General features: G+C 55.0%; 1 protein-coding gene across 1 annotated transcript in view; it reads right to left on the bottom strand.

The window, feature by feature from the left end:
* Positions 1-4,469: 4,469 nt before the first annotated feature.
* The window catches only part of THOC3 (THO complex 3), an 18,058-nt gene continuing 10,404 nt past the window's right edge, over positions 4,470-12,123 (bottom strand). Inside the window, exons 2-6 of the mRNA XM_034778490.1 lie at positions 11,562-11,718; positions 10,435-10,639; positions 5,877-6,038; positions 5,692-5,792; positions 4,470-5,330 (exon numbers count right to left, since the gene is read on the bottom strand). Of these exons, the coding sequence (XP_034634381.1) occupies positions 5,167-5,330; positions 5,692-5,792; positions 5,877-6,038; positions 10,435-10,639; positions 11,562-11,718 (789 nt within the window). The 3' untranslated portion in view covers positions 4,470-5,166. The remainder of the gene's footprint in view (positions 5,331-5,691; positions 5,793-5,876; positions 6,039-10,434; positions 10,640-11,561; positions 11,719-12,123) is intronic.

Below are 12,123 nucleotides of genomic sequence, written 5' to 3'. Positions count from 1 at the left end.
GGGGCGGCGGGGAGCAGGGCTCTTCAAAATGTCACGCCCCTGTACGGCATGACCTCGCACACAGTCACGGCGGCGAGGGCAGGGTCACGGCGGCGGGGGGCAGGGTCACGGCATTCCGGGACGTACCGGAATGTCTGGCATTCGGGGAACACGAGTGGCTGCCCCACGTGCCGCTGTCCCTGCTGCCACTGCAGCACGCTGGCCCGGGCCAGTCCCAGAGCACCACAAGCTCCTAGCCCAGCGCTGGACTTGCTGGGTCCGGGCATCGCTCCCCATGCTGCTTTCAGCCGTAGTGCCACGTTCAGAGGCTCCACCGCCTCGCCCAGCTCTCCGTGGTTCCCATGGCTCTGAGGGGCCACAGCTCTGTGCTATGGGGCTGGCTTCACACCCCGGGAACGGGACGAGCCGGCACCCCATAAGGGCCGGCGCAGGGAGCACTGCCAGGGACACAGGGAGGCACTGCCGCCTGCGTCATCAGGGGCTGGTGCCCCGAGCTCAGCGCTTTGACGAGGCTCCTGGGGGATGGGCTCAAGGCCGCAGCCGGTGCCAATGGGGGAACGGGCTGCATTCATTAGTTGACGATATGGCTGGTCAAACGGCCTGTTGGGAGCACCGCACGGGCTGGAGAGCAGCACACAATTCCCACAGGGGGGCCACACGTACACACCCCACGGCGCTCCGGGCACGCACAGCCCTGCAGCAGGTGTGCCAGGGGCATGTACACCATGGTCCGCACATGGCCTCAAGAGCACAGGCGGGTGTGACATGCACACAGGGACACAGCGTCCAGGTGCAACACACGCAAATCCAGCCCTGCCCAGCTTCTAAAGACAAGCCAGCGGGCATGCCACTTGGCTAACGGTGCCCATCCCCACCCCTCCAGCCCAGGCAGCCAAAGCACTGTACGAATCTTCAGTGGCCCCCCAATCCAATGGGCAGAGGGGAAACTGAGGCACCGAGCAGCAAAGCCACTCTCTTGAGGTCACAGAGCCAGGACAAGACCCCCAGTTTCCTGGCTTACAGATGCCCCTCCTGTAACCTCTGGGCCTGCTCCCTTCATAGAATATCAGGGTTGGAAGGGACCTCAGGAGGTCATCTAGTCCATCCCCCTGCTCAAAGCAGGACCAACCCCAACTAAATCATCCCAGCCAGGGCTTTGTCAGTTCAACAACAACTGTATAGAGAGGTCCCAGAGGGCTGCAAGCCCCTCACCTGCTCCCCTGGCCTTTAAGCACAACCCCCCCGGGATCCATGCCCAGCAATCCTGCTCCCACTGCAATTACCGAGCCTGCGGGCACTGGCTGTTGGCTGCTCCCCAGGCCTGGGACAAGGCCTAGCGGATTCCAACTGCTGGAGGCATGGCCTGGGGTGACTACAGACCTGTATCGTGGCCAGGCTGCGGATAGATACAGAGCATTGCATGCTGGAAGCTGTGTTCTTCAGGCTTGTGCTTACCCTGAGAGCAGTGGCAGACTGCACTGGGATGCTCCTGGCTGGCACCTTCCTTCTCAGAGCCGGGAGTTCCAGGCTGGTGTGGCCATGCTGCCCCCTGCACGTGCAAATCTTGTAAGCATGGGCACCAAAGCGGAGTGAGAGGTGCTGTGACCTGGTGCACAGGGACTGCAGCTCTGCCCAGGGAGGGGCTGCGGGGGCCAAACCCTGGGGAGGTGGTAGGGTGGCCAGCGCTGCTGCTCCTTGCTCCTACACTGGGGCTTCCCCCTGGGGGCCTGCCTGGCCTCACCCCACTCCCAGCAGCCTGCATCCCCTGGCAGGGACTGGGAAAGACACTGCAGCTGGGCAGGCCAGGCTGCAAGGCGGGGGCTGAGCGTGGCATGGATTCCGTGCTGGGGCCAGGCACTGCAGCGGGGATGGCTCCACAGGGACTGATGGTGTGACCCTTGGGGAAGTGGCTGGGGGCACCCCTGGCTGGCAGAGACCAGTGGCAGAGGGTGAGCCCCTTTCTCAGCAATCGAGCGACTCAGGATCATGCCTGGTTTTCCACGTGTACCCGCCCACAGCTGGTTGGGAGGCATGAGGCTGACCAGACTGCCCATCCACGCCCTGTGCTCTAACACTGATGTGTGGACCCAGTCTGAGACCCCAGGGGATGGGGCCAGCTGGGCTCCACACAGGAGCCCCTCCCAGCACCCAGCCTGGCTGTCAGGCTCCAGGGGACATTCCCCCTCTAGCGCAGAGCAAGTGGGAGCTGTGCAGGAGCGCTGGCTCGGGGGAGGTGGGGGGTGTCCCAGCCTCTCTGTCCCTGCACTGCAAGCGTTCGCTGCCCCAGGCACAAGCTCCTGCAGCCCCCACTAGCTTCTGACTTTTCTTTGGGGTAGCTGCTGCAAATAGTGCCTGCAAGGCCCCGGGGAGAAGGCCCCACCGGCGGTGGCTGCTGGACTCTGGCCCACCCCAGCCACATTCTCCTTGCGGGTGGAGGACCAGAGACAAGCCACCTTCCTTGGGAACCATGACAACCAGGCAGTGCTTGGTTCCAGGACGCAGGGTGGGGTAGGGACAACTGTGGGAACCGCGCTGCCACTCACTTGTCACTGCTGGCAGCAGGTGCCCGCTGCTGCTGAGGGCAGCGTGGGTGGGCAGGCGGAGGGAGGCTGCTGGGTACGCGGGGCTCAGGGCTATTAGCATTCAGAGAGGTGCAGCTGCTGTCACTCCTCGCTGGGGCTGCTGGGGCTGCAGTTCCACCCGCTAGGAGCAGCCTCAGCCCCACTCGGCTCTAATAATAGCCGAGGAGCTGGAGCATTTAACCCCCCAAGGCCTGGGAGGTGCCTAGAGGCAGAGCAGCAGCTCCCTGCTAGAGGGAAAGGCCCAGGGCCTCCAGCAGGCTGCTGCGAGCTGCCAAGTGCCTGGGAGCTCCCGGCACGCCTGCACCTGCTTGTTCAAGTGACAGCAGCAGGGAGTGGGGGCTGCAGATGGCAAGTGCTCTGGAAGGGGTAGCGTGGAGCTTGGCTGGAAGAACAGAACACAACCCCCAGAGGTGCTGCTTGGCTGGCCCTTGGCCAGTGGCCCAGCTCCTGCCCACTGGTAGCTGTTGGCACAGGGAGCCACAGCGGTGGGTGTCAGCACCACGCACCCAGGACAGAGCTCCGCACTCAGCCAGCTGGGAGGGCAGTCTCCGGTGCTGGCCGCAAGGCTGTAGGGGACCAGCCCCTGAACAAGGGTAGCTGCAGTAATGCCCCCACCCCACTCCCTGCCCAGTTCCACGGGGGTCCCCTGGGTGCTATGAATAGAGCTGCTGAAAGCCATGGTCAGTAATGAGGGCAGCGCACACATCCCAGCAGCTCCGAGCAGGGGCAGGACAGTGCCAGAGAGGCTGGAGAGTTTAAGCTCTCGCTTTGCTCTCAGATGCTGCAGGGGCCATGTCGTGCTATGCCTCTGGAAAGCACCTGGCCTGGTTGGGGGCCACTCCGGTTTTAAACAGCTCCACCAAAGCCTGAATGTGCCTGCCTGGCCAGTGCCTCTGCTGTACCACAGGGCCATGGCCCCTGGCTCGTCAGCCTTCCAATAGCATCGCTGTGTCTCCACCCCCTGCAGTACACAGCCCCTGTGCTCCCGGCTCTGGCACAAGTTGTAAAGGACAAAGGGAAAGGCGCTGCACACGCTCCCAGCCATGCAACGGCGCCAGTGCGGACAGCCTGCATAGAGAGCGAGGCTGGGGGCACAGTGCCCTCTGGTGGAAACACTGCACCAGGACAGGCCTGCGCAAGGCACCAGGAACCCAGACAGCTGGGGTTTGACCTTTGGGGGTGGGGGAAGAGGCTTTCCCCCAGGGGGTGTTTATTCCTGGGGGAAGAAAGGGGCCAAGTTTGCCTTGGCCCAGCCCAGACTCGGGCAGCCAGCACTAGGTTCAGACGGAGCAGGCCAGAGGCATGGGGGAGTTACAGAGATGGACCCAGGAGCCAGCGTCCACACCCAGAAAGGGGAGAACACTGCCCGACCTCAGGGTGGGGAGGTAAGAGTCAGGGCCAGGTTCGGAGCATGCCCCTGCCTGGCCGCTCAACACCTCTGATCAGCAGGCCCTGGCTGTCCGTGAAGTGCTCTGAGATCCATGGGAGGCCACTGAGCAGTTAGACCCATGGTTCATGCAGCACTTGCCGGGGGGCTAGAGGGCCACGCAGGCCCCCGGCGCTGGCTCGACCCCTCGTTTCCAGCACCGCCCGCACAGAACTGCCCACTGAAGCCACCTGAGGAGGCGTGTCAAGGGCTGCTGAATGAGGTGGAGGGCACGCCGCTCAGGAGTGTGACAGCCCCTCCAGTCGGAGCCTAGCAGGCACGGGCTAGAAAGGAGCGAGGCCTCTGGCAGCTCTAGGAGCCCGTCTGCACCCCACCCCGGCCCAGAGCAGTCCCTCGCCCCGCGGACAGCCGGCTGACGGGGCAGTGCAGCCACCCTGCCGAGCAGTCAGCGTCCGTGCACACCCGCTGCACACCGTGCACTGCATAGACTCCCCGACAACCAGGCCTTACTTCCTTTACTGACAGAGACTTATCAAAATTACAAAAAGTCATACAAAAAGAGCCCCCCCAGGTCACCCCGCCCACCCTGCCACTCGCACCCGCAGCGACGGGACAAGGTGACAGCCTAACACAAAACCCTTTTCCAAAGGGGAGGGATGTGCTGGGGCCTCCAGGCGATTCCCAGCCTGCAGGGGAATTGGCCACACCATTGGGGGCGGGATAGGAAGGGGACAACCCATGCAACTTAGCAACAAACAGTTCTGGCAATAGGAGGCTCGCAGCTGCCTCCGGCTGAGTCCTACTGGGATGGCCGCAGGGCAGGCTCCTTCCCCCACAGAGGCTGTCCTGAGCGGTCAGATTCTGGTGACTGCCCCTTTCTGGGCACCAGACTTGTGAACAAGGCCCTCCGCCTCCTTGCGGGGAGGGAGAGAGGCAGCCCTGAGCTGGGTGAGGGACTCCGGCGGCAGCCCCCGTGTTCTAGCCAGGCCAGCAGCTGCGGTGTACAAAGGCTCCTGAGGGCAGGGGCCGCTGGCAGATGAGCTGAGGCCACAGCACTGCCAGGAGTGAGGAAGCCGAGCCCAGGGAGTGGCCGCCAGAGGACGAGGGAAGTGCTTTGGCAGTGCAGAACATGGCCGGGGACGAGCTCCACCTCCCTGCCCCTTCCCAGGCCCTAGCCCAGGGCTCACTGGGCACCCATTATGCGTCATTGGGGAGGCCGAAGAGCTTGACGGTGCCTGCTTCCCGGCTGCTGTCATATTTGCCATCTTTGTCATCACAGGCGAAGGCCAGCAAAGGCCTCTTTGGGTGCCAGGCCACTGTGAAGGTGGGGGACTCGCACTGCACCTCCCACAGCTTCTCCCCTGCAGGAAAGACAGTGTCAGATGAGCCAGGCCCAGGAGCAGCTGCATGGGGGGAGATGAGGGAATGCCCCCCTCCCTCCACTCTGTGGGGGAGGAGTGAGAACAACACCTTCCATGCTCCTTTCGTTCAGTGCTCCGAGACAAGGCGAGAGACGCCGTACAGATTCCTAAAACAGACTGCAACTGCCAGAATCCTCTCCTGCGGCCCGCCCCTGCTGCTCCAGTCCTGAGCTCCCCCGCACACAGCTCCCTCCCAACCTACACCCCCTAGCATATGCACAGAGCCCTGCCACTGCCCCTCCATTCAGACCCACAGCCCACACCCACCATTCCTCCCAGGGACACAGGCATGAGCAGTTACCTGTCTCCACCTCAGCAATGTCGATGAAGTGATCCTCAGACGCGGACGCCAGCATCTTCCCATCATGGCTAAAGCTCAAGGTTCTCACGGGCCAGTCCAGCCTGCAGCACAGGGTGAAGTGACAGTGAGGGATTTCCTGTCTCAGTGCCGGGGGTGGGAAATGCGCATGGGGCAGGGTCACCTACCTGGAGAAGCACCTCACACACACCAGCTCATCCACATCCCACAGGCTGACCAGAGCATCTGCGCTTCCTGTGGCAAAGTACTTCCCCATGGGGTCAAACTTGATGCAGATGCAGTTTGACGGGTGAGCATTGATAGACTGAATGGGCTTCAGCTCTGGATAGCTGCAGACAGACGGGAGAGAGCAGAGAGAGGGGAAAGAGACCATTCACCAACACTGCAGGGTCCAAGTGCCCTCTACAGAGGGACGCTGTGTGCCCTGACCAACACATCAGCATGCAGCGGGGCTGTAGAGATCCAAGACCTCACACACCGAGCGTCAGTCTAAATGGGCTACAGCAGCTGGAGCGCTTCTGAGGGTGTCTGGCCCAGAAGAGTGCGGAACATAAGAAAAGCCAGACTGTCTCAGACCAATGGTCCAGCTAGCCCAGTACCTGTCTTCCAACAGTGGCCAATGCCAGGTGCCCCAGAGGGAGTGAGCAGAACAGAGCAATTATCAAGTGATCCATCCTGGTGTTCAGTCCCAACTTCTGACAGTCAGAGGTTAGGGACACCCAGAGCATGGGGTTGCATCCCTGACCATGTTGGCTAACAGCCATTGATGGATCTATCCTCCAGGAACTTATCTCATTCTTTATAGTTTTGGCCTTCTTCACAACATCCCCTGGCAGTGAGTTCCACAGGTTGACTGTTCAATATGTGAAGTACTTCTTTGTTTGTTTTAAACCTTCTGCCTATTAATTTCATTGGGTGACCCCGATTCTTGTGTTATGTGAAGCGGTGAATAACACTTCCCTAGTCACTGTCTCCACACCAGTCATGATTTACAGACCTCTATCATCATATCCCCTTTAGTCGTCTCTTTTATAAGATGAACAATCCCAGCCTTTCTGATCTCAGCTCATACAGATGTTCCATACATCTAATAATTTTTGCTGCCCTTCTCTGTACTTTTACGTATTCTAATTTATTTGTTTTTGAGATGGGGCAACCAGAACTGCACACAATACTCAAGACGTGGGCATACCATGGATTTATATAGTGGCATTAGGATCTATCCCATTCCTAATATTTGCTAAGCTTTCATTAGCTTTTTTTGACTGCCCTGCACATTGAGTGATGTTTTCAGAGAACTCTCCACAATGACTCCAAGGTCTCTTTCCTGAGTGGTAACAGCTAATTCAGACCTCATCATTTTGTATGTATTGTTGGGATGCGTTCCAAAGTGCATTACTTTGCATTTGTCAACACTGAATCTCATCTGCCGTTTTGTTGCCCAGTCACCCAGTTTTGTGAGATCCCTTTGTAACTCTTCGCAGTCTGCTTTGGACTTCACTATCTTGAGTAATTTTGTATTATCTGAAAACTTCACCACCTCACCGTTCTCCCCAATCATTCATGAATCTGTTGAACAGCACTGGTCCCAGTACAGATCCTGGAGGGACCCCACTATTTACTTCTCTCCTCTGTGAAACTGACCATTTATTCCTACCCTTTGTTTCCTATCTTTTAACCAGTTACTGATCCATGAGAGGACCTTCCCTCTTATCCCAAGACTGCTTACTTTGCTTAAGAACCTTTGGTGAGGGACCTTGTCAGAGACTTTCTGAAAGTTCAAGTACACTAGATCCCCCCGTCCACATGCTTGTTTACACTCTCAAAGAATTCTAACACATTGGCGAGGCATTATTTCCCTTTTCAAAAGCCGTGTTCATTCTTTCCCAACATACCATGTTCATCTATGTGTCTGATAATTCTGTTCTTTACTACTGTTTACCTGGTACTGAAGTTAGGCTTACTGGCCTAGAATTGCCATGCTCACATCTGGAGCCTTTTAAAAAAAAATTGGCATTACAATAGCTAACCTCCAGCTATTGGGTACAGAGGCTGATTTAAGCCATAGGCTACAAGCCACAGTTAGTAGTTCTGCAATTTCACATGGCTCAAGTGTAGGAATCTCTCACAACTTCTGCAGTGAAGACTGATGCAAATAATTCATTTAGCTTCTCTGCAATGACCTTGTCTTCTTTAGTGCTCCTTTAGCACCTCAATTGTCCAGTGGTCCCAATGACTATTTCACAGGTTTTCCTGCTTTTGATATACTTAAAAACTTTTTGCTATTAGTTTTTGTCTTTTGCTAGCTGCTCTTCAAATTCTTTTTTGGCCTGCCTAATTATACTTTGCTTCTAACCACCTCTTATACTCTGCTGTTTAGCCACAGTGGTATTTTTTTTTCCTTCTATTTTTTTTATTTGGGGTATAAATTTAGTTTGAGCCTCTGTTACGGTGTTTTTAAATAGCTTCCATGCAGCTTGCAGGCATTTCACTCTTGTGTTTCTTTTAATTTCTGTTTAACTAGCCTCCTCACGTTTGTGTAGTTCCCCTTTGTGAAGTTAAATGCTACTGGGGTGGGTTTCTTTGGAGTTTTCCGCCCCTCCCCCAAGGATGTTAAATTTAATGACATTATGGTTGCTATTACCAAGGGTTTATGTTATATTCACCTCCACAGAGGACTAAATCAAGAATTGCCTTTCCCCTTGTGGGTTCCAGGACTAGCTGCTCCAAGAAGCAGTCACTAATGGTGTCTAGAAATGTTATCTCTGTATCCCATCCTGAGGTGACATGTACGCAGTCAATATAGGGGAGAGTCGAAATCCCCCATTATTATTTTCTGTCTTTGTAGTCTCTCTACTCTCCCAGGGCTTTTCACAATCATCACCATCACCCTGGTCAGGCGATCGGTAGTACATCCATACTGCTACACTCCTATTATTCAAGCATGGAATTTCTATCCTGAGAGATTCTATGGTACAGTTTGATTCATTTAAGATTTGTACTATATTTGACTCGACGCTTTCTTTCACATACAGTGTCACATCCCCCACAGCGCGATCTGCTCTGTCATTCCTATACAGTTCGTACCCTGGTGTCACCGTGCCCCATTGATTATCATCATTCCACCAAGTTTCTGTGATGCCGACTATATCAATATCCTCATTTAATATCAAGCACTCGAGTGCACCCAGCACTTCTAGCATTGCTATATTTGTCAATATTTAGTTGTGTGCCGTCATGTGAGGTAACTGCTGATACAGACTAACACGGCTACCACTCTGAAACCTTTCACTGGACTCTGTTTCTCCTCAGTTCCTACCTGCACTTTATCAACTTGGATCCTCTCCCCTTCACTAGGACATAGAGAATCCCCGTTAAGAGATCCTCCCCCAAGGGATGTCTCTGTCCGAACCATGTGCTCCTCCGCACCAGTTGCCTTTCCCCCAGCCCTTAGTTTCAAAACTCCTCTACCACCTTTTAGCGTTACACACCAGCAACCTGGTACCTGTTTGGTTTAGGTGGAGCCCAACCTTCCTGTATAGGTTCCTCCTTTCCCAATAACCCTAAACCCCTCCTCCCTTCACCATCATCTCATCCACGCATTGAGACCCTGCAGTTCTGCCAGTCTCCCTGGCCCTGCGCGTGGAACTGGAAGCATCTCAGAGAATAGCTGCCAGGGAGGTCCTGGACTTTTACCTCGCAGCCTAGATGTGCCCTCCAGGATCTCTCTCCTACCCTTCCTCATGTCATTGGTACCTACCTGTCCCACAACCACCGCCTCCTGCCCAGCACTGCACATTAAGTCTGTCTAGATGTCTCAAGAGATCTGCAACCTTCGCACCTGGCAGGCAATTCACCCAGTGGTTTTCCTGGTCATCACAAACCCAACTAGCTATATTTCTAATGATCAAATCCCCCATTACTGTTACCTATCTCTTCCTAATAACTGGAGGAGCACCACGACATCATCTGCAGGGTAGGTCCCAACTATGGGAATGTTTCCCTCCGCTCGAGCTTAATGTTCTTCTTCCATAAGACTTTCCTCCTCCTCAGCAGCACAGAGGCGGTCAGACCGCTCTACTGTATCCCTGAAAGTCTCCTCTGCGTACCTCATTGTCTCCCTTAGCTCCTCCAGTTCAGCCACTCTGCTCTTAAGAGCCCATACTTGGTCTCTGTGCACTGAGTACAAGCAACTCAGGGCCCTCACACACACCACCTGCCCATACCTGGTGCAGTCAGTGCAATAAGCTAGACAACCCCCACTCTACTGCTGGACTTTGCCTGCGTTATTTTTACTCTTGCAGGGTTTTCGGTTTAGAGTACTGTTAGGTATATCTGCCTCTCTAAACTCCCTCGCAAAACTCCCCTGTTCGCCAGCTCTTCTAGTCACTTCGGAGCTGGCTTTTAACCCCCTGTTCTCCTGAGTTAGCCCCACCCCCTCATCAAGAGACCCTAAAGGGGTTAGGGATCAAAGGATGGCAGAATAGAGCCTCATTAGGAAGCTCTCAATCTCGCCTAGCAGGCAACTTGTCTCAGCATACAGCCCCAGAACAGACCACACTATAAACCTCAGTTACTGGCAAGGCTATCAGTCCGTCACAAGAGCCATGCGAAGGAAACACAACTTATTGCAGAGAGCCAGAGCGAGGGTGCAGGGCAGGAGATGCAAGAGGCAGCCAGCCTGCCTATCCCATCCCTGCCACTGGAGATCATGCCGGGACATACCTGAGGATGTTGATGCAGCCATTGCCATTGGTGAGGAAGAACATGTTGTTATCATTGTTCCAGGAAATCTCATTCACCTCAAATTTAAACTGCTCCTCGGCTTTGGAGCGGTGTGTTTTGGCATCGATGAAAGTGACCACATCATCCTTATTCCCCACCGCAATGGTCTGGCCATCAGGACTCCAGCAGATATTAATGTTCTCTCCTGGAAGGGAAGAGAATGCATCAGGTCCTACCATCACTCAGCACCATTAACAGAGGCAAGAGAACCAATCAGGTGTCACAGATGGACTTTTGTATTTTTAACCCAAGCCCCAGGTCTGCAAACCCTCTGCCTTAAGTGGTGAAGGGCAATGACATGACCAAATTTAAATTGTAACAGCCTAGCTTGGCTTGACCAGCTGTGTCACAACTACGCAAGTTTTAAGGGAAATTAACTCTAACAGAACTGTGGCTTCAAAACAAAGAATCACAATTACGCCTGTTGCATGTCTCTTCCCAGTCCAAATCTCTTTGCAAAGCCATTGCTCCATGCTAAATAAGTCATTTAGCAAATCTTTACATAATACTGACGCTGGGGGGCTGGAGCAATTTGTGTGTGGAGGGGGTGGGGGGTGCTGAGAGCCATTGAACCAAACTGTAAACCCTGTATATAATAAAAACACTTCAAGCCAGTGGGTGCTATCGCACCCCAGCACTCCTAGTTCCAGCACCTATGTACCGACAACTAAACCTGGGAAGAAAAGGTGTATCAAAAATAGAAATGGGTGGTAGACACTCAACTTCTCTCCCTAACCCTTCTCCCTACAGCCACAGAGTTTCTCACAGTGCCAGTGCTAACGTAGATGAGTTCAGGTGTTTAACACTGTGTCACCTAACACCGCTCAGAGCTTGGCTAATGCTAGGTACAGATACAAATTCTCACTGGAGGTAAGTGTCATGTATGGTTATAATTTGCTAGCAAAAGCCAGAAAGATGCAAGTGCCACAGAAACATCTTGGAGAACTCTCAATTCCTGAATTTGCTTCTAGTCCATGTTGGGAGCAGGATGCGTTTGCAAAGGGAGCAGTGTTTATAGCTGTCCTGAGATGCACTGGTCCCTCTTATCTCCTCACATTAACACTCACCTTTGGTGTTCACAGTAGCGATGCACTTAGTGGTGCGGACGTCCCAAATACGGATGGTTTTGTCTCCAGATGCAGTAACAAAGAGGTCTGGGTTACTCGGGTGCCAGCACAGCTGATCCACGCTGTCCCCATGGCCACGGTAATTGTTCTCCTTCACCTAGAGGGAGGTGACCGCCCAAGCCATCAGACAACCAGGCCAGTGCAGACGCTGCCACACTCACTCAGGAAACCAGCGTGTTAGAACGCCTCCCAAATGTTCATCCTCACGCGCCCCCGTGAGATAAGCAAATACTATTGTCCCCATTTTACAGCGAGGGACCCGAGACCCACCGAGACTTAAATGACTTGCCCAAGATCGCAGAAAAGTCTACGGGGGTATCAGGAGAGCGAATCCACCTCTCCCGCTTCCCAGACTAGCCCTTTCGCCGCTGGCCCGTTCTTCGAGTAGTGCCCATGGGCCTGGGCCGCTCTGGCGCTCAGCAGCGCTTCCAAACCTTTCCCAGGAGCACTGAAGGGGGCTGTCGCCGCAGTCCCGGAGCTGGGGCAGAGCGCATGGGGGGGG

The sequence above is a fragment of the Trachemys scripta genome, chromosome 8 (genome assembly GCF_013100865.1).
Source record: "Trachemys scripta elegans isolate TJP31775 chromosome 8, CAS_Tse_1.0, whole genome shotgun sequence".
Classification (NCBI taxonomy): Eukaryota; Metazoa; Chordata; order Testudines; family Emydidae; genus Trachemys; species Trachemys scripta.
This window is presented reverse-complemented; position numbering and strand designations above follow the sequence as displayed.